The sequence below is a fragment of the Euleptes europaea genome, chromosome 2 (genome assembly GCF_029931775.1).
Source record: "Euleptes europaea isolate rEulEur1 chromosome 2, rEulEur1.hap1, whole genome shotgun sequence".
In the NCBI taxonomy this organism is placed as follows: Eukaryota; Metazoa; Chordata; class Lepidosauria; order Squamata; family Sphaerodactylidae; genus Euleptes; species Euleptes europaea.
Window position 1 is genome coordinate 47,524,666 of NC_079313.1, and position 26,731 is coordinate 47,551,396.

General features: G+C 42.6%; 1 protein-coding gene across 1 annotated transcript in view; it reads left to right on the forward strand.

Annotated features, from left to right (window-relative positions):
- The window catches only part of PLPPR4 (phospholipid phosphatase related 4), a 43,807-nt gene that overhangs the window by 12,688 nt on the left and 4,388 nt on the right, over positions 1 to 26,731 (forward strand). The window contains exons 2-6 of the mRNA XM_056844222.1: positions 12,678 to 12,863; positions 17,176 to 17,305; positions 19,849 to 20,044; positions 24,337 to 24,394; positions 26,112 to 26,285. Coding sequence (XP_056700200.1) covers positions 12,678 to 12,863; positions 17,176 to 17,305; positions 19,849 to 20,044; positions 24,337 to 24,394; positions 26,112 to 26,285 — 744 coding nt within the window. The remainder of the gene's footprint in view (positions 1 to 12,677; positions 12,864 to 17,175; positions 17,306 to 19,848; positions 20,045 to 24,336; positions 24,395 to 26,111; positions 26,286 to 26,731) is intronic.

A 26,731-nucleotide genomic window follows, 5' to 3' on the forward strand; every position in this document is an offset into this window, starting at 1 on the left:
TTTCTTCTTCCCTAACAACTAATGCTACCCCTACACAACCACCAGACAACAACATCACAACCTAGCTATCTAGAAGCAGCACAACAAACCACATGAAGAGGACTATGGAGCTGAGACTCTTAACAAAAACCCCTAAACACAACACACCACAACAAAATCAAAAGTGGGGCCCCTTTTGCCCTCCCCTACCTAACCTACACTATGTGCTGAGTGGAGGCTAGACACAGCACCCAGGCACACTCTGACGGCACACTCCCACAAAACCCACATCTAGCCACATGATGTCAGGTAGCTGGAGGTCTGGGGGCACTGCTGCCAGCCCAGATGTGGTGCCAACCAAGCCAATCTGATGCACAGTGCCAAGCCCAACAACAACAAACCAGCACACAATAAGGATACACAAACCCACCAGCAGCCAAGTTAAATGGATCACACACACACACACACACACACACACAAAGAAACCAAACAGGCAACACTTAAACAGGAACCAAACCAACCTTTAACACTTTTAAAGAGGAATCAAAAAAGAATTAAACAGGAATTTAAGCAGTTATGAGCTATAACAACTACAAAGTGTTGAAACCAATGTGAATTCAGTCCCAGAAACGCCTCCCCTTGCTTGCATGCAGCCAAGTGTAGGGGGGTGGGGAAAGCCCCAAATGAAATAAAATGATAGGGTCTCAAACTGCTAGATATCTTCTCTTCTCCTCCAGGTAGCAGACAGGAAATAATCCCATGGAAGCAAGCTGTAATCCACCAGGTCCACTCAGGATGAGGCAGCAGGAGCAAAAGCCAAGGTTTTTGCACCAGAACAAACTCTGTCTCTCTGTGAGCAACACCCAAACTAGGTAGTATAGCCTTTGGCCAAAACACAGAAAAGAATCCAGCTTCTGTGATTGGCCAAAGAATACTCTTCTCTCAGGGCTAGTCACTATCTGGAAGTTAAATTCCTCTTTCCCTCCCCCTTGTTCAGCTGTCCAGGCAAGGTAGGTTGCACCAAGGAGAGCTTTCTCCTTGCAAAAACACAGGAAATAGCTTCCTCCATTAAAGATACATTGTATCTCTATGGAGGAGCCAAGCAAATCCCCCCTCCCGTTTAAAGCCCAGCTGCTCCATTGTGATGCACAGCAAATATCGCTCTAAAGAATCTGCCTACAGCCACTCAGTGCTTTTAAACGGAGGAAGATGGGGGCGACCCCTTCCAGACCCCATAACTCCGGACCCCCTGATCCAATCTTTACCAAATTTGGTGGTTCTTGCAAGGAGAGTCCCTTCTAGCTACCCTGAAAACGTGGGACCTCTACCTGCACAAATGCCCCCGCAGAAGCCACAGAAAGATGTTGCTAAAAAAGCCGGATATTTGGGAATGGCAAATTTGGCTTTGCCACCCTCCCAGATTTTGTGGATTTGGTAAACCTGAACCAGAAATTTGCCAAATTTGCATTTATTCGGTATTTTTCCACTTCGGTTTTTCCCGAATCAACAGCCCTAAATAAACTGAAATAAATTCATCCAAATATATTGGATAGAGAAATTTCATTATAAATTGAAATTATCTCATCTTTTTATGATTTAAAATTTCTTACTGATAGTCCCACGTTATAATAATCTGTTCTTATCTGAATACTGAGATTCCTACTACAAAATGTTTACCTATTATTATTTCTTGATAAAATGCAGTTACAGCCACTAGCTAACCCCCCTTTTTAGGCAGATGACTAGTAAATAGTCCAGGATGGTCAACCAGTATTTCATCAATGGGAACAAATAGTTAGGATTTAGTCTCCTGATAATATGGTCCATCTCTGTTGAACAACACATTCATCAAACTTTAGAGAAGATAGCACTCTTCCTGCTGATGGGAGAGGGTAGATATGTGTACATGAAAAGAGCAGTTTGCTGTTCAGGAGATTGAGAAAGACAAAAGAAAGAGAAATGTCAGTTGAGTGAAAGGTATGTATGGTCTGCCTCAGCTGATCTAATTAGGGAAGTAAAAAAATTTCTCATGTTCGCTGGTTCAATTTGGACTTTGGCTGTTTAAGTAGGTCCTCTTAAGCGGAGGGATGAATTTGCAGCTGCTGAACGTTTTCACCTGAATGACTAACTTCTCCAGAATAAACAGACAACAATATTGATAGCTGTTGTTATTAAGTAGCTTTTGTCTAACCTGCACCTTTGCAGACTGATTGTTCTTCTATTATGCTGATGGCTATTTACTGAGTGGATGTAAATTGGGAGATACAAGGAGCTGGAGGCTGCAAAAAGTGAAAGGATTTATTTCTTGTCCAGAAAGCAAGTGGAATGCTTCCAGGCAGAGCTCTTCCCCCCTTCATAGCATTTGGGTGGAGGGATGGAGGGGGGGGGAGTCTGCACAGTATTGTTGTATTATCCACCTTCCAGGCTTTCCCTGTCTCAGCTCCATAGTTATCTAAAGTTGCTGTGGTACAATCTTTTCTTAAAGGAGATTTGAGAAAAGTCTGGTTGGGAAGCTGAGGATTTTTCCACTTCTCCATCCGTTAAAACCCCTCTTGTATCTGAGATTTATTGACGATACTTTCATCATTTTGACACATGGGAAAGAAGCACTGGATAAATTTCACCAGGTCTTCAGCAACTTTCACCCCACCACTGACCTGACCATGAACCAATCCATGCAAGAAGTACACTTTCTAGACACCACTGTACAAATATGTAATGGACGCCTAAAAACCACCCTATACCAGAAACCTGTGTGTGCGTGTGTGCTGTCAAGTCACAGCTGACTTATGGCAACCCATAGGGTTTTCAAGGCAAGAGACGTTCGGAGGTGGTTTGCCATTGCCTGCCACCATGTCATGACCCTGGTATTCCTTGCAGGTTGCCCATCCAAATACTAACCAGGGCCGACCATGCTTAACTTCTGAGATCTGATGCGATCAGGCTAGCCTAATCACCAAATTTATCTACATGCTTCAGTCACCATCCTAAACACGACAAACGATCCATTGTCTACTGCCAACCTCTGCACTACAGCCACCTCTGTTCAGATGCCTCAGACAGAGATTCCCACCTGTAGGATCTACGACAGGCATTCTTGGAATTACAATACCCACCGGAGGTAATAAGGAAGCAGATCAACAAAGCCAGAATGATACCAAGGGATAACCTGGTACACGATAGGCCCACGCAAAACAACAACAGCACACCACATACAGCACGCAGCTCAAACTGGTCCAGTGTATCATTAATAACCTATGCTGGACAATGATACTCCTCTCTCACAGGCATTGGGAGGCAAACCTTTTCTTGCCCACAGACAGCTACCTAACCTTAAACTTCTTACCCACAGCAATACCCTTCCAAACATGAACACGAACTCTGGGACCAGGGCCTTCAACAAACCAAGATGCCAGCTCTGTCCCCCTAGCCACTCTGACAACACAATAACTTGACCTAACAACATCTCAGGTTCATTCACATGCTCATTTTCCAATGTTATATAGTCCATCAAATGTCAGCAATACCCTTCCATTGTCTACAATGGACAAACAAGTCAGTCCCTATGCAAAGAATAAATGGACATAAATCCAACATTAAAAACCGCAACACTCAAAAACCATGGGAGAACATTTTAATCTTCTAGATCATTCCATTGCTGACCTAAAAGTGGCAGTCCTCAAACAAAAAAATTTCAAAGGGAAATTACAGCATGAGATTGCTGAACTTGAGTTAATTCACAGGTTCAGAACAATGGACACCCCCCACCCCCAGGGCTGCATAGGGACATAGGATTCTTACCTCGCTACAGATGATAATTTTCTGCCCCCAAGCATTTCCCCTCTGCTCTAATCAATCTGATTACAATATATATTGTACGTTTGCATCCTTTACAAGCAGTCTTGACAATACCCCTCCCACTTCTGACTAGGATAAAGGGACTCAGATCTCCACTTCTGTTCTACTGTGTCTGACGAAGGGAGCTTTGACTCCCCAAAGCTTATACCCTGACTCTCTTGTTGGTCTCTAAGGTGCTACTGGACTCAAATCTACTGTTCCACTTCTCCACCTACATCTTGAGCAACATCCAGTGCCATTTCCCTTCACACTCATAATTTTTCCTTTGCCCACTGCCTGTGAACTTTTAAATCAGTAGCAGATGTATGGCTGTAACATTGGTACCCTATAGCCGTACAGCTGTTACCACTGATTTTTTTAAGCGGGCAAAAATAATCTGGCAGTAAAGCAGGGATAACAGGCACAAGGGGGTACAGCCTCCTGTGGAAGCTCCTTTGCTGTTAGGACTGCCTCTGCATCCACAGAGGCAATGAAAGCAGAATGGGGAATTGTGTGGAAGCAACCTGGGATGTGGATGCCCAGTCGAAATGAAGTAAATAGAGTCTGAGGCTCACAGAGCCTCGAAAAGTGTACCAGATAGTGCCACAAGTGGCAGATGAAGGGCAATAAAAGTGACTGAACAGGTCTTTGGACACCTGATTATGAGACTGGGTTGAGTGTTGCTGCTGGAAGCAAGGGAACATCCACCAAGGCATTAATTTTCATATGCCTTTTCATATGGATGCATCTGTGTGGTGTTTAACGCTCTTCATAGTTGTTCTGTTTTCCTACGCACAATTGTTGGAATGCTGGAATACAAACCTGGAGACCCAGTTGCAATCCTCATTCAGTAATGATGAAACTCATTGAGAGGATTTAGGCCAGTCCTGCTATCTCAACCTTTGCAGAGTTGTAGTATGGATAAAAGGGAGGAGGGTCTGCACCACTTGTGCACCACTCTGAACTCCTTAGAGAAGGACTGGGGTAAAAGTGAGATAGAGGACTGAGGGAAGTTTGAGTCCTAGAGAGAAATGGGACACTCTAAACTGGAGAACTAGGTTTGATTCCCCACTCTTCCACATGAGTAGCGGACTCTAATGAGGTGAACCGGATTGTTTTCCCCCTCCTCCACATGAAGCCAGCTGGGTGACCTTGGGCTAGTCACAGCTCTCTTAGAGCTCTCTCAGCCTTACCTACCTCCCAAAGTGTCTGTTGTGGGGAGGGGAAGAGAAGGTGATTGTAAGCCGGTTTGATTCTTCCTTAAGTGGTTGAGAAAGTGGCATATAAAAACCAACTCTTCTTTCCTGAAGGGAAAACAGCTGCTACATCCATGTGCTCTCTTCTGTTCTTCAAGGACAGAAGAGAAGGTACATGCAGGGCAATGCCCAGCTGTGCTCTCTTGCCCAGCCCTTGACTTCAAGAGAGAGAGAGAGTGCATGCTGTTTGATCTCATTCAGCTTCTGACTTAAGGACATAAATTGCCTTGCTGGCTTAGACCAAAATTCTCCATAGCCCAGCACTCTTGTCTCCACAGTGGCCAGATAGATTAAAAATAGCAAAGAGGACAGGAGGGGGTGGACATCTCTTGTTGTGTTGCTTTTCAATATGGAGACAGCTCTCTTAGTTTCAAAGTCATTAATTTATTTATCCTGTATGAATTTATTCAAGCTTTTAATAAAAGCCAGTTATGCTAGTTGTTATCCTTTGGTAACAAACCCTGCAGATGAACTATTCATCTGGTGCCCACTGAAGTGTTAGCCAGCGCCCAATTGCTTTGTCCTCAAAACAATCCTGTTTTTCCTCCACTTCATTGGAGTAGAAGGTATTTTGGAAGAGGCATCATCTTTGTGCTTTCAGGGAGCACTTGGTTGGAAACAAACACATTCACTACAGACTGACATGTGGTGTGAAGACTTCTAACATTTTTTCAGACCCTCCTCAGTGTTTTGTGACGGGTTCCATTTCCATTGCAGTGGTTTTGTGATTGGTCCCACCCTTTTCATTGGTCCAAACAGCCTTCCTTTGATGTTTGTGTAGAAGAACCTCTTCTGTCAGAAAAAGGCTTCTTGTGATAGAGGAAGGTCTCCAACTGCCTAAGCAGAAAGGTTGGACACAATCCATTCATTCTGTGGTTTATATACTTATTTATATGGTTGTTTGTTTGTTTTTAATTCCAGTTTGGAACCAAAAAGGGAATTTCTGCTGTGCAAATTAGTCCAATGCACACTATGCCAGCTAATTATGTTTACATGTTCAAGGTGTTTGAAGTTAATGCCTAAAATTGCAAGGCTGCTGCTTTCCAAAGCAGCACACTTGATAAATATGTATTAGCTCAAATAGCCACTTGTAGCTTTTGGGTTGTGGACCATATATCCGTTGAATTCTCTGACTCCCTTCCACTAAGTTGGATCCTATGACTGCATTCTTGCAAGTCTTCCAACAACAAAGAAAGATTTTCTTCAACAATGGAAGACTTTTCTCCATCAGAGGAAGCCTTTCACTGTCAGAAAAGTCAGTCTTTTTTTTACATTTTTAATTTTTTTATAAAAGAAAGGGTACAAAAAGAAAAAAGGGGAAGAGTAAGGGTTTCCACAATGTAATTGAGAAAATAAAAATAAACATATCAAACAGATTGCATTGCCATAATGGCTTTTCAGAGCCATTATACAATCAAATAATTACTCAAATATGAGAAAAAATAAGAAAAAGAAAATTAGTCTAGCATTACTAATCATATAATCAAATAGTTACCCAAATTATATAAAAATATTCAGACATTGCTGATCATGTAATATAATAAAAAAATTATCACCAACTTATCTATCAGGGGTATTTAATATCTCTACAATTAACATGGTTATCTAGATATAAAATAGGATTAGACGTCACTACTGAAAGTTTATTTTTGTTTTTTGTTAAAATTAAACCTCAACGTATTTATAAAATAGTTTCCATTTTTCATGAAACAAGAAAAGTCAGTCTTTACTGGAGGAAGTCTTTCTTCTTTGAAGGAAGACTTGGCAGGAATGACTCCTCATAACCAACCCATATGTTTCTCCTCACCTTTTTTTTTAAGATGTATTTTTTTATACCAGGAACAATACCTGGACAGGGTATTTTAAAACAAATAGTATGTTAAAGAATTCCACATAATTATGACTTGTAATTTGACAAATGGTAACATTTACTTGCTTTTTTCCTGCATGAAGAATTGCAATGTAATCATTTCCTCTAATATCAATGAAGCAGTTGGCTTGTGCTAGTCACAAAAGCACACAAAACAGGGGTTTCTGGGTACGTCACAAAAACAGACAAAAGCAGACAATCACAAGAGCAGACAAGACAGGGGTTTCTGTATACTTGAATATACAGACAAAGATGTTGTTTAAAGTAGCCAAAGGAAAAACCATCCAAAAATGACCTGACGAAGACTGAGCATGTCCCAGGAAGCCTGGATTGTTGAGAGCAACTGAGACTCAAAGTAAAAATCAGAAAGAGATGAGCAAACTGTCCTGCTTAAGCTCCTAAGAGCTTGCAGGAGACTGGGAAGGGAGAAGATTTTGATGTGGGGGAATTTCTATTTTTGATTGTTTGGATTTTCTATTTTTTATTTTATTCTTATTTTTAGCTTTAAGAAATTAGAACCGGGATTCATTTAAAAAAAACACACACCATAATTTGAAGAAATTCTATAGTGTAGGGACAAAGTAGTTGGAAAATTTCAGCCCTCACCCTTGTGAACAGTTCTCAGCTTCAGAGTGGCATAAGCATAAGATGACACAATTGTTGGCTTCACCCAGTAGCTAGCCATTATTTGGGATTGCCACTGACTCCTCCTCTCCTCCCTCCCAGTTTTCTGGTACTGGAAGAAAACTTGGAGGAGAGTAAAGTATGGGTCAGTCTGTCACTTCAGAGTTTTCTCCACTTTGGTTTGCCAGCAATTGGAGGGAGACTCACCATTGGGGGGCACTTTCTGGCAACATAATAATGTCACCATAGACTTTTGGGTGAATGCTAGAGTGTTGCCAACAACATGATGTTGTCACTTTTGGTTACACCGGAAGTGACATCAGCATGGCAGGATGCCGGCAGTTGCTTCCCCCATCCCCCTCATTTTTTCCTGCTGCCCAGGAAACAGTGGTGCGAAGGGCCTGTGGGGGACTGGAGGTCTCCCACTCCCAGTGGGAACATAGAAAACCCTATCTTCACCACTCTTCAAAACCCACCAGAAAGTGCTATGAGATCCAAACCTTCCCCTGAATTCCCTGCATTTCCTATGAATTCTTTGAAGGACAGAGACTTGTCTCTCACACCCATTTAGAATAGAGTGGGAATCCTCTCATCCAGCTTTGTGCTGTTTAATGTACAGAGGATTCAGGAGGAGAACTAGGGTTGCCAGCTTGGGTTGGGAAATACCTGGAGATTTTGGGGTGGAGCCCGAGGAGGGCATGGTTTGGGGAGGGGAGAGACTACAATGGGGTATAATTAGTTGCCAGCTCTGTATTGGGAAATACCTGGCGATTTTGGGGGTGGAGCCCTAGAAGGGTAGGGTTTGGGGAGGGGAGGGACTTCAATGGGTATAATTCCACAAAGTCCACCTTCCAAAGTGGCCATTTTCTCCAGGTGAATTGATCTCTGTCGCCTGGAGATCAGCTGTAACCCAAGGAGATCTCTAGCCACCACCTAGCAGTCAGCAACCCTAAGGAGAGGGGAATCTCTGTGGGGTTCAAGAGAGTGTCACCAGGTCTAGCAAGGGTATTTTCCCCATGTATTGGGTAGATGTTCCCAGACAGCTGTATTCAAAATAATTTTGTGCAATGTTAATTGCTTTTCTAAGTATATGAATGGATCATGAAATGCTGTGTGTTATGATACAATCCTAGAAAAGCATTTGATTCAATCTGTCAATGAATATCTTTGAGTTTTAATTAAAATTAGTCTTGCAGTCTAAAATTGGTTTGAAGGTTTTTTTTTAAAGAGAGAGGTTGGAATTACCTTATATACTCGCGTATAAGCCGAGTTTTTCAGCCCCAAAAATGGGCTGAAAAAGCCGGCCTCGGCTTATACGCGGGTCAATACGGGGGAGGGAGGGAGGAGGGAGGGGGGAAACTTACCGCCGCCGCCGCCGGGCCCGTGCCGCTTCTTGCTGCCGGGTGCGGCCTGGGGCAGCCTTCCTGCTGCTGCAGGATGGCTGCCCCGGCCCCCTCCGCCATTTTTCCCGGGCGGGAGGGGCCATGGGCAGCCATCCTGCGGCTGCAGGAAGGCTGCCCCGGCCCTTCCCGCCCCCCCCCCGCCATTTTTCCCGGGCGGGAGGGGCCTTGGGCAGCCTCCTGCAGCCGCAGGATGGCTGCCCAAGGCCCCCCCACCCCTGCCGCCATTTTTTTCGGGCGGGAGGGGCCTTGGGCAGCCCTCCTGCGGCTGCAGGAGGCTTCCCAAGGCCCCCCCCCGCTCCCCGCCGCCATTTTTCCCGGGTGGGAGGGGCCTTGGGCAGCCTCCTGCAGCCGCAGGAAGGCTGCTCCGGGTCCCCCTGGGCCTCGGCGCCGCTTCCTCCCGCCGGGAGCGGCCTGGGCAGACTCCTGCAGCCGCAGGAAGGCTGCCCAGGCCCCCCCGGGCCGCGGCGCCGCCGGACCCTCGCCACTGGAGAGCCCTGTCAGGTAAGCCTGCGGGGGGGGGGGAGGGGTTATAAGCCGACCCTCGGCTTATACGCGGGTGCCTAATTTTTCCCCATTTTTGGGGAGAAATTAGGCACCTCGGCTTATACGCGGGTCGGCTTATACATGGGTATATACGGTAGTATGTGTCAGGTAGATCAACACCACAGTGATGAAAGGATGAATATTACTTTACCCTTGTGATTAATTTTGTTATTGTTTTAACTCAAATGTAATGTATTGTATAATGTGAGTGCATTCTAGTATGTTATAGTGTAAACCATTCTGAAGGTCCCCGGCGGACCAAAAAAGCAGCAAAGAAACGCATAAATAAATAAATACATGCTGTGGTTATTCCCTATACCAGTGTTGCATCTCTCAGTAGGCTGATGACACTAAATGTGGAAGGTCACCCTATAAGCTGAGCATGGCTATAAAAAACAGGAAGATATGCCAAGGCCTGGCTTCTTCTGGGAAGACTATTCCCAGTTGGGCAGTATCTGGTGATCCGCTCTAGCAGACTGGCAATAAGTGCAGAAACAGTGGGGACAATGTAGTTGGAAGCTTGACACTTTTTTCAGTTCTATACAAAATAAAATTGTATTAACATTACAAAATAAATGAAATAACTTTAATGCAAACATATTTGAAAATATAAGTTTTGGATACTTTACAGGCCTGTTAACATTCATCCAACCCTACAGTATACTTCCATTTCACAGTTTACCAGTGGAGCATGGGACCATCTCACCATGCTGTAATGATGATATAGGAATTGTCTCATGACTGTTGCATTGGTAGAGATGCAACCTTGCTGATGCCACTGTTTGGAACTCTGCATGAGTGGGATGTTTCACACCTGGGGTCATTTAGTGAAAGTGAGGGTTCCTCCATGGCTTTGACCTTTGACTTGTTCTTCACTGTGGTACACTTTGGGGGTGTTCAGCTTGTGCTTCCAGTCCCTGACTCTCTTGCAGTGCCATCCTAAGCAGAGCTATACACTTATGAGCCCACTAACTTCAATGGACTAGGAAGGGTGGAACTCTGCTTAAGATTGCTGTCTTGGTCTCTCGCCCATGGGGCTGGCCTTGACACTGATGAAGTCATGCTTCTGCCTTCTCACGTTACTGTCATGTGGCTAATGTCACATAGCTTCATACCATGTGCTTTCATGTAAGTGGGTTCAATATGGGATAGTTCCCAGGTATGGAAAAATTGAAGACCACAGCCTGGTTGGAACAGTGAAATGATTTATGTGACATCTGAATTTTGCCTAAGAGGGCTTGGAGGACAACTGGGAGCTCATCTGAAATATCAGTAGGGAATGCTTGGTCTGGATTTTAGCAAACTTAGTGAAATGATGAGAAGACAGGATTCACTGGAAAAGACAATAAGGAAAAGTTGAAGGCAGGAAAGGGCAAGACCCAACATGAGAAGGATTGACTCAGTCAAGGAAGCCATAGCCCCCAGTTTGCAAGACCTGAGCAAAGCTGTTAACAATAGGACAGTTTTTGGAGGACATTAATTCATAGGGTCACAAAAAGACAGAAGTGACGATGGCACTTAACACACACCATGAAATTTCTCTAGCATATCTTATTCATCCACCCTCAATTGTAACCTTTATCACCTTAGTTGTGAGCATTTCTCTGAAATTCTCATGCTGTCCTTTTGGTGCTTAGAATGCTTGTAATGCCAGAAAGCCACGAGTTTCTGGAATGTCTCATTTGGTAGTGGTCTACCATAAAGTAAATAAAGTGTTCAAGTGAGCATCACACCTTACCTAAGATCCAAAAGAACCTTTGTTCATGTCTCTCTTCAGCTGTAAACTGCAAGGTGGTTTTAAGCAGACAAGTATTTCTCAGCCTTGATTTTTCCTGCGTGAAAGGGAAATAACATGAATACTAGTCCTGATGCATACCTATTCTCTACAGTATCAGAGGAGCATGCCCATTATACTGTGTGTTAAGTGCCATCAAGTCGCTTGCGACTCATGGCAACCCTATGAATCAGTGTTCTCCAAAGTGTCCTATCGTTAACAGCCTTGCTCAGATCTTGCAAATTGAGGGGTGTGGCTTCCTTTATAGGGTCAATCCATCTCTAGTTGGGTCTTCCTCTTTTCCTGCTGCCTTCAACTTTTCCTAGCATGATTGTCTTTTCCAGTGACTCTTGTCTTCTCATATATTATTAGGTGCAGTCATCTTATTTGTGGGCTTCCTAGAGACAACTGGTTGGCTACTGTGTGAACAGTCTTGATGGGCCTTGGTCCGATCCAGCATGGCTTTTCTTATGTTCTTAACACTTAATGTGGGAATAATAATATTGGCCTGCATTACAAGTGTTGTATGAGTAATGTGTGTTTAATTCTTTAATCACTTTGGAAAATTTCTGAATAAATACTTTAATTTTCACACTGGGTATAATGTAACTTTAATCATACCAATCAGGTCGCAGGTGATGTAAAATACCTCACCCTGAGACCCTAGAGAGCTGCTGCCAGTCAGAGTAGACAATATTGACTTTGATTGACCAGTAGTGTAAAGCATCTTCTTTTATTCATGCGATTTCAACAGGAAATGTGTGCAAGTGAAGGGCCCATGGCTTAGTAATAGAATATATTTTGCATGCAGAAAGTCCTGGGTTTGGTCCCTGGCCTCTTCAGCTAAAGTTCCTTAGCTGAGAGCCAGTGTAGTGTAGTGATTAAGAGCAGTGGTTTGGAGTGATGAACTCTAATCTTGTGAACCGGGTTGGTTCCCCCACTCCTACACATGAAGCCAACTGGGTTACCTTGGGTTAGTCCCAGCTCTCTTAGAGTTCTCTCAGCCTCACCTACCTCATAGGCCATCTGTTGTGGGGAGGGGAAGGGAAGGTGATTGTAAGCCAGTTTGATTCTTAAGTGGTAGAGAAAGTTGGCATATTAAAACCAACTCTTCTTCTTCTTAGGCAGCAGGTATTGGCAAAAACTTTTCTTCGTTTGAGATGGTGGAGAGCTGCTGTCCCTCAGAGTAGAAGATGCTGAGTCAGATGTATCCAAGATCTGACTCACTGTAAGGCAGGAATATACTTAACTGTTCCTTTATTTACATCAGTTGGATTTCATTGTGTTTCAATTGTTGACTCCCTTATGATTTCAGTATTAAATTATATTGCAAACTAGACCCATGATTTACGAATTGCCTTCAACAACTCCTCTATGTTCTCTCTTCCCAGTTGCCCATACTGGCGTCTTCTGTTGTTAGCCTCTATTTTCTTGAGCTTACAGATGTCTTCAAGCCCGTTCACTCTGGATTCAGCTGCTATGACAGGAGCCTGAGTATGCCCTACATCGAACCTTCGCAAGAGGCTGTTCCTTTTTTGATGTTGCTCAGTTTGGCTTTTGCTGCACCTGCCATTACAGTGAGTGAAAGAATCTGATACTTCTCCTCTGTTATTCCCTTGTTACAGTTTTATTTTCAGAGTAGGCTGTGCAGATCCTCAGAGGACCAGATGCTAGGGTTCATGTTTAACCACTAGAATAAGTCAGCAAATGTTAAGCGATGTGGCCAGATTTTGATATTTTCTTTTTAAAAGAAGCTACCCCACACAATGCCCAATTAAAACTTTTAAAAGTCCACATCAAACTATCTTTGAATTTATAAATTCAGCTAATCCAAGTTGCCCCCGCCTTTTCCCCTTTCCCCAAATTTGCCTTCCTTTGTTTGCCTTGGTAAATTGCATTCTCCAAAAGCTTTCTGGTGGAAAAAACTGTGACCTTATGAAGGCCTGAGCTGTAACTCTCAATTTTGCGTCCCTCCACAGAGGCCTCACTATACGATAAACTTTTCTTCGATTTGCCCTAGATACTCAGGGGCCTGATTCAAATGAGAGCCATGTTGCATAGGAAGAGGGGGCTTGGGCTTCCTCCCCCCACATGCATTTTCTCAACCTGAAATGGCTCCTGGGAGCCACTAGTTGGCACACTGGGAAATGTAATGTGTAGTCTAGCAGTACATGTAAGTTTTTGCAGTGGGCCAAATATTGGCTCCTGGGTCCATAACTGGCATAGTAAGAAGGCTAAGACTCTTCTTCTGGTGTGCCATGGTCCCAGTCCTAATAGAGCCCCTGGGAAACACTCTCAGACTATGCCTCTTGACCCAGTACAAAGACATACCCCAGACAAGCATATCACGTAGGGAAGCTGCCAGCCATTGTTGCTGGAATGATAGTTGGGGGGGGGGGAAATAGGGGTCAGGATAGCACAAGGGAATTGAGAGTAGGAGAAACCCTACCAGGAAAACCGAAAGGAATGTGAGTACCTTTCTCCTGAGATTTAACAGCTTGGTTCACAGTGGCTGGGATTTGCTGAGCTTTCAAGAAACACCTAGGAAACCTCTGAGGTTTTTGTGAGTATTTTGATCAGAGTTTCCTGGAACGCAACTTACAGGACAGTTTCACAAGGCTTCTAAAACAAGCAACTACAATGTAGGTGGCGACCAGAGACAGGGCATTTTCTGTGGTGGCATCTCACCTTTGGAACACCCCCGCCCCCCAATTGAGGCTTGCCTGGTTCTTACTTTACTTAATTTTCGGCACCAGGCTTAAACACATCTTTTTACCCAGGCTTTTTATATGGTTTTAATCTTATCTTTTTAATAGCCTGCTTCTATTTTATGGATCGTTTTTATACTGCCTATTCCCAGTGGCTTATTTTTAATGGATTGTTTTTAATATTGTGACATAGTTTCAATTGTAAGCCACCTCAAGCAGGACTTTGAAGAGGTGTCATAAAAATATATTAAATAAATAAATGAGATGATTGATTTGTGGGTGCCTTGAATGTTAAAGTTTTTTTTCTGGTAGAAGTTTTAATTTTTTTTGTTTTCAAAATTATGTTTATACTGTTTTTATTGTTGTTCTCTGCCTTTGGTCCCAATTAGCAGGGAGGAAGGTAGGCTTATAAATGTTTTAAATAAATAAGTCAATTTTATGATCTACAACAGTGATTCTTAACTTTAATGCATCACTGCCCACCAGCTAAACATTATCATCAAAGCCCCCAATTCACAAGTAAATCATTAGAACATATAAACAGCAAGGCAATTTTATTTGTACAGGTATATTTATGATAAATGCATTTGATACACAGATGTCAGACAGACGATCAATTAAACCTTGGTGCCTGATAACCATCAGTCAACTACTTGATGTTAGGTTAGATTCTTGATTGCCACTTGTTAAAGGCCTTCGGGGAAATATGAGATTTTATCCTCATGCCATGGCGGACAGTATAAAACAACTGGCTGTCAGAAACCATAGCAAGTAGGGAGAAAGGGCTGCCTCAAATCTTGCATACTCTCTATTTGCCCCTAACATTGTGAATGCCCCCCAAGAATTGTAGATCTTCCAGTGGGAGCCATATGGCTTCCATTAAAAAAGAGGACACTCCCATAGAACGTGTGATTTTCTAGAATGGCTGGCATATCTATACTTCTTTCCCCTCTTCAGTATTTCTAGAACCAGGTCACTCCTGTAGTGAGCCTTTGTTTGGCTGTTCTGGTTCACAACAAGAGGGTGTGCTGGAATTTAATTTCTTTCCCATATTGCTCTTCTAAAATTGAAGAATGTTCTCTTCTATGTGGGCTCTTCGTTCACAGCAGCCAGTGAACCTTCCAAAAAGCAGTGGATGTTGTACGTGCTTTATTTCTTATTTCAATAAAAAAAAAATGGGGGGCGGGGAAGCAGTGGCGGATTCTGCAGAAATAACTGTGCTCTTGATCAAAGTCCCTTCGTTGTAATGGCTAGATTGAGTTGTATGATTGTTAAAGTCTGTTTTCTGCAGCCTGTAGAATTCCCAAAGTCCCCTTTATCATCTACATTCTCCTAGAATTATACAACCTTCAGTGCCCTTATTTTGCTGTAGGGGGAATAAGAAAAATCCATTAAGATTACATTGTGCAGCTGGAAGGAGGTTATCGGCCTTGCAGGGATGTCAGACCACTGTGCTGTGTTATCCACATCCTGAGAAGTCTGCTGTATCAGCAGTTTTCTACTGATTCCTATGTTTTTCACAGAAGCTTTACAAATAAATTTCTTGCCCTTATAGCTTTATACTTAAAATGTTTGGGAAACAAACTCAGGGGATAAGTGTGAAGAATCCATAACTCACATACACCCAACTCAGCGTTAAGTGCTTCAGGGTTGTTCACAGATGCAGGACATTATTTGATGGTTGGAATTTGCAGTTTTGCATTTAAAGGACATCATGTTGTATGTGACTACTACATCCTCCATGTAGCTGGTTCCAAGGATCCTTCAGTTCCCATTGCTCTGATGATGTGAAGAGACACCTTAAATTCCTATCCCGGCTTCTTGTCCCCTCCCAAACTCAGTACAAACTCAAAGCTTTCCATGGCTTAGCCTCCACTCTCCTATCTTTGCTGCTTCTGCTCCATTGCCCTCAGTCCAAGGTCTTCTGCTACTTCAGACAACTCTGCTCTTTTCCCCTTGCGATCCCTTATGCCTCATACTGTCTCCCAGAACACCTGTAGGAAATCACATATCTCACTTTCTTCAAAATCTCTCATCAAAACTCACCCTTTTTGATTATGCTTTTGGCACAGCCATTTAATATACCTTCTCTTCAGAAATTACATCTCAAGTATTTCTTTCTTTCTTTTCTCATGAACCACCCCTCTGCAGTTGAGGATGGGTAAAAGAGAAATTATTGCCTTTCTCTGTAAATAATTGAGGCTAAGAACAGTATAGGCATAGGGTTACAGACTCAGGAATTGGGTAGAATGAAATCTAACCAATGTGAGTTCATTAATAGCACATGGCATTTTCTTTTTACTTCCATGTGACACTAGTTCTTGTAGTAACCACGTTTATATCATATATCACCCTATTGGTTCCCTGAACTCACAAGAATTCACGTCATAATTTTGATTTGGTTTAACTGGTTTCTTTTTGTCCTGTGCTTTTATAGTTCACATTTTTTTAATTAGCCTTGAGTATCTTTGCTGACTGAAAGGTGAGATAAAACTGTTTAAAATACATAGGAAATGAATGCACCAAATATTCTCCATTTCTGAAATTTGCCTTAAAATTAATATGGTTCATGCAAACAAATTTACACACACACACCCCTCACTGAACATATCCATTATTCCAGTGCTGGTTTTGTTCCCTCAGCTCTTTTCAGTATGACCCACACATGATTTTGTTCATAAATGTCCCTAATATTATTATATCAGATATCTCATCATGATGTCACCAATAAAATCACATAGGTTTCCTTAGCCAGTGGAATTAAATGGCAGTTAAGGGCAAATGACAGCACTGAAGGAGAAGAAGAAGGAAATTGAAGCAGAAAAGAACAGCAACATGTATGTTTGCAGCAAATGTCAAAAACAGGAGGTGTTGTTTGGCATTCACAAAAACAATTAGTGATGCAGAGTTTCCAGTCAACTCTAGCATAATGTCTCTCTGGAAAACAAAGTTTTTGTAAGACTGTAGAAGTATGGTACGTGCTCAAAGAGTATTCATAAACAAACAATGCCACCTACTCCACTGCCCTCACTTATAGAAATTGCATTACATCAGTGTAACGCTTTTACTAACTTAAGTAAATGGTTATTCTCTTACAAATTCGATGTGAGTCCTTCAGATCAAATGATGGTGTGATAAATAACTGTGACAATGACCCTGAACCCTTCATTTGTCACTGCAGATCATGGTGGGAGAAGGGATTCTCTACTGCTGCCTTTCTAAACGTCGAAATGGGATTGGAGCTGAGGCTAATATCAATGCAGGTGGCTGCAACTTCAACTCTTTCCTTAGGAGAGCAGTCAGATTTGTTGGTGGGTTGCCTTTTTGCTGAAGAATATCTGATTTTGATGAGAGCCATATTCATTCTTTGGACATACTTCTACTCATACTCAGTAGGGTTATGCATATTGATATACCTGAACCAAAAATAAACACAAAATTAGCCATTTTGGCAATATTCATTTTTTGGGTAAACTGAATACCCAAACCTGGGAATCTGTCTGAGGCCGAATAGGCAATTCCCGAAAAAGCCGAATAGATATTCAGCTTTTTTGGGTTTGGCTATTCATCTTTGCTCAGATGCATGGGTCTGTGCTTTCTCCCATTTTTCTGTCTTTTGACTGGTTTTGTTAGGGCCCTTGTGAAGTAGGGGTCATGTAATTGGAGCCAACTTGGTCTGACAACCATTCAGTGGGTTGATCTGCATCTATCATAAGGGTTATTAAAAACATGGGGCTCACCCAGTCTCGTCCAGAGGGATATACCCTCCAACTAAAAAGAACTGGCTTTGACAGCTGCTTACACCACCAGGCTTCCTTACCCTCGCAGATGTGCAGCCTCCTTCAAAACAGCCCCCGTGGTTGAGACTTTGGCTGGCTCCCTCCCCATGAATACCTGCTTTCACAATGAAGGTTGCCCCAAGTAGTGGCTTCGTTTCCCTGCACCATGACCATCTCTTGAAATGAGATTTTTGATGACTATAATAAAGGACTGTTCACAGGATGTCATTTGCCACCAAAAGAAATGTATTCTGTGCCTTATTTTTCTTGCATTTAAGCGATTTTCCTCAGTTTGGAAGCTAATTTGCATGGAAAGCATGCTATGCACCCCAGATACAAAGGGAGCCCCCAGACTTTGAGGAACCAGCCTGCCAATCGGCTCTTTCTGCCAGTCCTTGGCAATGCCGAACTTCTGAATCTGAAAACCGATGGACAGTTTGGCTTGCAAATGCCTGGAGGATGGGGGCGACCCCTTTGCTGGCCCATAAAATTGGACCCCTTTCCCAAAGTTCACCAAACTTTGCTGACTAAGGAAAGTCCCTTGCAACCACAGAAATAAAGCCAAAATGCACCTTTACCGGTGTGGATATTTGGGTTATTTCGGGTTTACAAAAAAAAATCAGGCTCAATAAACCTGAACCCAAAATTTACTTTAAAAAAAATGTTTTGCACAACCCTAATAGTCAGTGTCAATGCATAAATCTGAAGCACTTGCCATGTTTCCTTTTCATTGTGCTATTGAAGTTTTGAACAGCTACCTTTCCATTTGCACAGCCCCATGCATTTTTCTTGCATTAAACAAAGAAATAAATAAAATACTCTGTTGACTTTTCAGTAATGAAAGCCAGAGAAGAAGAACCCCAGTGCAGTGTAATGGTTAGGGTCTTGGGCTAGGATCTGAGAGAGCTGGCTTCAAATACTCACTCTGTTATGAAGTTCTCTGGGTGATCCTGGGCCAGTAACTTGCTTTCAGCCTACCTCACAGGATTGTTGTGCTGCTGAAATGGGAAAAGGGAGAACTATGTATGCTGCCCTGAGATCTTTGGAGGAAGGGCTGGATAAAAATATACTAACTAGATAAATCAGTGGTCCCCATAGTGATACCTTTCCTGGCACTCACCAAGTGTTTTTAGAAAGTGTACGGGGCCAGATGGGGCTTTTCTCCAGCAAGGCTTCTGAATGGCTGTGCAGATTCTTTAAAATGCTGCCTTGGCAGGAGCTGCCACCATAGCCCAAGTCATTTGGTGGCAGTCGTTTTGTGGTTGCACCAGCCACACTGTGTCAACATTCAAAAAATGTCAGCAGGCTCAATAAGGTTGGGAACCCCTTAGATTATCTCACACAGCTTACACCCCAATGTCAACAAGTTACTTGGAAGAAAGTCCTATTAAAATCATTGGGACTTTCATCCAAGTTATATATTTATGATCATATTTGTTAACTTTAGCTAGGTTCCAGTTTTTCATTGTTAATTTTGCTTTGCTCTATTGGTAGATAAGGCATCTTCTTTATTCTGGAGGGCTAATGTATTATCCAGGCTATAGTTAAAAGACTGGAAGTGTATTTCGCTACACAATTGAACCTTCCTGGTGTTGATCAGCTTCCATGATGGAAATGGCATCATCTAGTGCTTTACCTATGAAATCTAAAGGGAGGTTGAACGTTTAAATGTGGAGCACTGCTTTCTTAAAATCTGAAACCAGCAGAGATTTTACTGCACCCTTAACATAGATGATAGGGCAACCAAAGGCCAAATAGAGTGGGGGTCAGATTTGGTGCTGAATACCATGGAAAAATTCCAGTGACAGATTGGGTGGGGGGGTAATTTTAGAAGATGTTCCCAGTCCTGCTACTAACGTCTGACTAGCCCTTCCTACTGTTCCTGGGGCTCAGCGGTCTGGAGATCATCTTGGGCTGCAGTGGGAAGGGTGATGAGGAGTTCCCACTTTGCTGACAGAAGTCCCTTCGTCAGCAATTCATTGGAAGATCCAAGCCACAGAACCAAATGGAATACATCAATACGGTAGCATTTCTAATGAGGCAAAGCATCTCACAGGTTCTCCTGCTTCTTTTAGGTGTCCATGTGTTTGGCCTTTGTGCCACAGCTCTCATCACTGACATCATACAGTTGTCAACGGGGTATCAGACACCATACTTCCTGACTGTATGCAAACCTAACTATACATCCCTAAACGTATCCTGCTCAGAAAATTCTTACATTGTGGAGGATATTTGCTCAGGACCTGATCCCGTCATCATCAGTGATGGAAGGTAAGACACAGAAATGCTCTTTCTTGGACTGTGTTCTCATTCAGCATTTATTATCTCCATCTAGACTTCGTTGCTTGCTGGTTGTTTTTGTCCAGTTCTCTGTACATTCACTTCTTGATAAACTCAGTGTTTTCATAAGACTCATAGATGCAGTATTTTGACATGATGTATGACCAAGAAGTAAACTGAAGTCATATGTATATGCAGACAGCAGCAGATTCTTCTCTCAGTAAATCCTTTTCAGATTTTAGGCATGAAGTAAGATGGCGCCAGTCAGTAAGGATGTTGGTTATTCACCACCACCTTCTGCAGCCACAAGAAACTTACCAACAAAACAGATTCCCAAGTGACTGACAGTGCATTCCTAAGCAGAGTTAGACCCTTCTAAGACTTAAATGGACTTTGATAGGTGTTAACTCTGTTTAGGATAGCACTGCAGATTTTCTTTATCTGTTTCTGATTAAAATATGCCTTGTGTTTCTTAACAGCCAATGGTTGCATTGCTGTCGTTTGCTCTTAGACCATCTCCCAACAGACACACAATAATCATCTGAGAAAGATAATGCCATCACAATTTGATGGGTGTTTTCTAAAAACTTGTATTGACTTCAGCAGGAACTATGGCACATGAAAACACAATGACCTATAAACACATATTCAAATGAGAAAGACTTATCAGTAGCTGAAATTTAGGCCAAGGATTTCACGAATTATTCAAAGAAGACTAACATAGGTCATTTATGCATGGGTACTTCGACTCACATTCACCTCTGTTTTGACCCGATTATTCATTTTGATTATGCACAACTTTCCTTTGCCTCGAGGTTCAACTCAGTTCTACCCTTGGCTTTCCTTGCATTGTCCTGATCCTGTTTTAATACGAATTTAATTTCCTATCCAAGTTTTACACAGGAATTTGTGTGCATAAGCCAAATTGCGGGCTTCTCCACACCCCAAGATGCCCACCAGCTTGTTTCCCTCTCCCACTCTCCTCTCCCTGTCCCTCCTTTACCACCCTCTCCCATACTTCCGCAAATTCCCGGGACCTCACAAGCCATCTTCCGTCTCCTTCATTTCTCCCCCTGTTCTTCCCTCCCTCATCCAAGTTGCACAAAATATTTTTTTCATTAATGTAATTGAATTATCTATGATTTGATACTTTGAATGTAGTTCTTGGCCATCCCACTTTTGTTATCTTGGATGTGGGGAGGTTAATACACACATATTTTGCCAGCAGTGGCAAGGCCACGAGGGAATCTCCCCATTTCTCCCTGGTGTTTAGAGCAGTCTAGTTTTGGGTTCCCCCCCTCTTTTCCCAGGAACATCCCTCTTGCCTTGCACCCAAATGTGTTGAATATGAAAGCAAATATACTGCCACACATTGAGACACATTCTGTTGTTTTTCGTGGCATTTATAACTGATAAAAAGCTGCTTTTATGCTACTTTTGTTGATGATCAATATCCACAAAGATGGCATGTGTGATGGGCAACATGGGGGGGGGGGGTTCTCACAGCAAGATTTCCTGGGCTATGGAAATGGAATCATTGTGGAAAGCAGCCAATTACAGATCTGAAAATCACCTTGTGACTCACACTGTCTAATGCCCATATTACTGGTGCCTGCTGTGGGCATGAACTTTGCGAGGCTTTGAGAACTGCTTAGAAATGGAAGGAGACAGATATACTGGCACCATGAAACAAAACAAAAATCAGTGGCTTTTCCAACATACACAGACCACACAGAAATAAAGCATCCATCAATAGACATGTTTACATTTCGGCCACAGCCAATCAGGCATAAGGGGGATGAAAGGGAGAGGACACGAGCTGCGCGTCACCAAGGACATTGCTCAAACCACTCCCCCACTAGTCCGCATTTTGGCTGGGGAGATATGAATGGGAATGGCACTCTAACATCTAACTTGGGATTTCCCAGAGGCAGTTAGTTCCCTGTGCATATCAATTTGAGAATTTGGATTGGAAAAGTGGATGTCAACAGAGCGTCAAACCCAAGGTAAAATTCCCATGCATAAAGACCATAGAAAAGCTAACACGGCCAATATGACTTGATCCATGTTCCTTAAAAAATGCATCCTCTGAACAAAAGCTTCTTAAACTGTGGGTCTTGACCCTCTATGGGGTCGCATAACTGAATGTGGGGGTTGGGGGAAAAAATAAAATTTTAAAATACATTTCTTTATGATTTACCGTATTTTTCACTCCATAAGACACACTTTTTTTCTCCTCAAAAGTGAGGGGAAATATCTGTGCATCTTATGGAGTGAATGTGTGTCCCGAGACGGACCCTAGCTTGGTCCATCCGGGGCAGGAGCCGAGCAGCCTGGACTGCCCGCAGAAGCCGGGGAAGACCAACCGGCTGGGCGCGCTGGAACTATGTGAGCAGGCGTTCTCCTGCCCGACGGCCAGCTGGGAGGCAGGCGGGGCCGCACAGAGCCGGCTGGGCACACCGGAACGACGCGAGCAAGCGTTCCCCGTCCCGATGGCCAGCTGGGAGGCAGGCGGGGCCGCACAGAGCCGGCTGGGCACGGCGGAACAACAGAGCAGAGGCTGAGGAGGAGAGCGGTCAGGAGTCCTCTAGCTGACGTCAGTCAGAGTGAGAGACCCTGGCTTCCACAGAGGAGGAGAGCAACTCAGATTTTTTCTTGTTTTCCTCCTCTTAAAACTAGATGTGTCTTATGGTCAGGTGCGTGTTAAATAAAATAAATACGATATTATCAGTAAATGTTTGATTTGTATACCTATTTTATATACCTATATACCCGGGGTCGAGTAAAAAATATTTCTTGGGCCAAAAGGGGTCGTGAGTGGAAAAAGTTTAAGAGGCCCTGCTCTAAACCATATTTTTTAAATCCTCCAACTTGCACAGACGAGGGAAAATCCTCATGTGAAAATCCTCTCTAGCTCTCTCTATTTCTCTCTGTGTCTCTCTCAGCTTATCCTATCTCACAGATTTGTTGTGAGGACAAAATGGGGAAGGAGAGTCGTGCATAGTACCTGAACTGCTTGGAGATAGGGTGGGATTTTAACAGAGCTGCCAGACATTTAGTAATGCCCTTAGCAATATAATGAATCTGGTCACAATTACTAGGCTGTGGCTTGTGTTGTATTACCTTAGGCACAGTGCAGCTTCCAAAACTATGGCTTTTTGTGTCTCATAGCATTTCAGACATATCCTGTAATGCAAATGTTTTGTCTTGAGGTGGTGAAAGAGTGCATATATGGGATTGCCAATTTTCAAAACCCACAGGATTTTAATGGTTTCATTAGTCTGTATATGGATCACATTCTACCTGTTCTAAAGAAGTATATGGTAGTTTGGGCCGGGTGAGTGCAATCCAAACTTCCCATACTGCTGCCAGTTCATCACTTGGTGGTTGCGGCACTCAAGTGATGAGTTGCATATGAGAATGGACCATTAACAGATCTAACACTACAGGTGGAGCTTCCCACATTTTGCTCAGGTCACCTCAAATAATGTGTGACTCAGTGAAATCAGATCAGCTGAGAAATCATCCAGTGCAGAGAGATGAAGTATAAGGAATCAAGTGATAGATGTGAATCTGCCTTACATTTGGAAATGATCACATTCAGAGAGTTATTGCCATTATGCACATAAAGTACTTTCCTCTTCATGAATGATCGTGCCAGAGCTCCTTGGAAGGCAACATGTGCACGCTCAGACCAACTGGAACGTGGCCTTCAGGTAGATTGCCACACACCCAAACACCTAAATGGACTAGTGGCTGCAAAAAGAGAACAACATACCATTGAGTAGTAGACTGCGGGGGGGGGGTGTTCTTCTGGTTTTGCAACAGTTGGTTCAAGGTTTAGCTTTTTCCTTTCCTCCGATGACTGTTGAAATAAAAAATGTACAACTACGTATCTTATCCCAGGTATAATTGTACTTTACTGATTCATGTAATTGTAGAATTTCCTCCATTACTGTAAAAAAAACTCAAGAAGTAAAATGACGAGATGAGAAATTTAATCTTTCCAATCAAAATATGTTATTTGTTAATATGGGATATAGCAGCTATTCTGGAGAGAATCGCTCCAATTCACCAAAAGTAAATGTACAAAAATAACATAACATAAAACAAAATTAAATAAAAACAACAACAACTTTCCAGCAATCCTATTTTCATTTCCTTGATTGCATCTTGTACTTTAAAAGGACTGGACCACCCAGTGCTTGGGCTATTTTTAAAACCCAACCTTAGCAGAATGTATTTTAAGTGAGAAATTTAATTTGGGTGTCCTTCCCTTGCAGAAAGTCATTCCCTTCGGAACATGCTACTCTGGCAGCCTTTGCAGCTGTGTATGTTTCGGTAAGTAATTAAGCCTCCTCATAAGAGTTTCTACAAGGGGAAAGTCAAAATGTCATTTAATGTCAATTTTAAAGCAAGATGGATTAAAACTAGTGATGCCAGAAAAGGTGAGAAAAGACTGGATTATTTCTAATCCCCCCCTCATCCTGGTCTAAAATAAGAAGAAAGTGGTAATTTTTAGAAAAATGGAAAAAGAAACCCTTTCAAGAAATATTTTCTCTCCCATGCTTTTTAAACCAATGTTTTAAAAAACACTATTTTATGCAACCAGTTCAAATGACTACAAATCCTTCATATCCAAGAATTAATAGACCCTTGGTAATGATAATGTTTATGTTTGAGTGGATTATTAAACAAGCAGCCGCTTTAGGCTTAGATGTTGGAAAACTACTTTTCAGTCTTTGCAGATTAGAGACTGTCTTCAGGTTTTGGTACAGCAGTTCCATACGGCAGTGCCAAGCAAAGTGCCGTGGCTTTTATTAGAAATGGGCTCAGATTGGAGTAAGGCTTGGGAAGGCAAATCTATTAGGCCGTTCCTAAATCCTGTTCTGAGCTCAACAAGGACTGGGAAGAGTCCTTGCACTCTCTCCCTCCCCTTCATAGTCCCTACTGATGCTAGAGTTGGGCAAGCAGAGTGTTTCTGCCTCTACCCCTACTGGTCTCCCCTTCCTTCACAAGCAGCTTCTGAGGAACCTCTGCTGCCCTCTGGGATATATAGCCCACAAGGTGTCCACTCTGTGAAGGTGGACAGGGAAGGGAAGAAAGAGGCTTCCCCCTTACTGCTGTTTTCTATTAGCAGGTAAGTGGGGGCAGGGAGGAAGACGAAGTGTAGGTATTCTGTGGTTCTGATACAATCTGAGCTGGAGAAGAATTCAAAATGCTTTTTTGCTGTATTTCAGCACCACTACTGTAGATGGTCAGAGGTAGCATTGTAGCTACTAGCTCACCAGGGATCAGGTGATATGAGAGGACCAGCTGGCCCCTGTGAAGCTGATGGGCTTTTCAGTTAGAGCAGCTATTGGCTGAGCACTGACTGAAGTATTCACAGACTGCCTTGCCTGCCTTCATCCTTGGCTTGACTGCCAGCCTGCCTCAGGTTTGCCAGCCCTGACAAGAGCTAATTTGTTCATTACCTTTTGCTACTAATACATGCAATTAGCAGTTCTCATGAGTGGTTTCCTTATGGGGCCAGCACACACACACAGGCCAAGGGATTAAGTGCCCTACACATTTCAAAGAACTTCTCACAAAGATTAGCTACAGAATACTTATCCATAGCTGAATATTCTAAGTTTTATAACAATATGGGAGAGATTTTATATATTTGTACCTCTGATTAAGATTTCTATTCATAGTGCATGCAGCACACAATTCTGGAATTAACCACTGGAATTAACCAAAGGCATACAAGCCTTTGGCCCTTCAGTTGGTGTTCTTTGCTAATGAAGGGATAGACCTTCTTATTTTATAAGACTAATTAGGAAGAGGCTTTTGTGAGGCCAGTCCTTAGATCTCCACATTTCCAAAAAATATAGGCAGTAAGAACTGAAGTGAGTTTGGTGACTGGCTTGCAATACAGTCTTAAGCAGAGTTACACCCTTCTATGTCCATTAACTTCAGCGGCCTCCGAAGGGAGGTAATTCTGCTTAGAATTGCAATGCCAGTTACTTCCATTTTTTTTTACTCAAATGTTTTTTTAATGTATTTTGTTTTAAAGATGTACTTCAATTCTACTTTAACCGACTCCTCTAAACTTCTGAAACCACTTCTAGTCTTTGCATTTATCATCTGTGGGATTATCTGTGGACTAACTCGCATCACCCAATACAAAAACCATCCAGTTGATGTTTACTGTGGCTTTTTAATTGGAGGTGGCGTTGCTCTTTATTTGGTAAGTACAGTGCAGATGTTCAAAATAAATAATATTGGCTAATCAATAAATAATATTGTTTGCAAAATATCTTACAGTTAATTGACAATACAACGTTATTTAACCCTTGCATCTGAAAATAAACAGATGCATTTGAAAAATATAAGGGGGTCTAACAATCCAAACAGAAAAAACACAGGCTGGAGGCAGTGAGGCATACAGGGAGAAGGGGGGGAAAGGTTAGGAAATCTGTACTCCAGCATCCCAGTTATTACTCCAGGATACTGTAAGGAACTTAAGCAAACCAGTTTCCTCATCCCTCTGACAAGGCTCTGACTCTCAAAAGCATGTTCTGGAATAAATTTAGTCATTAAGGTGGCAATGGACTTGTATATACTTGTGTATAGTTTTGCTTTATGTATACATAGACGTTATGAGGTACAACCCTGTTCTCCATTTGTGTAAGG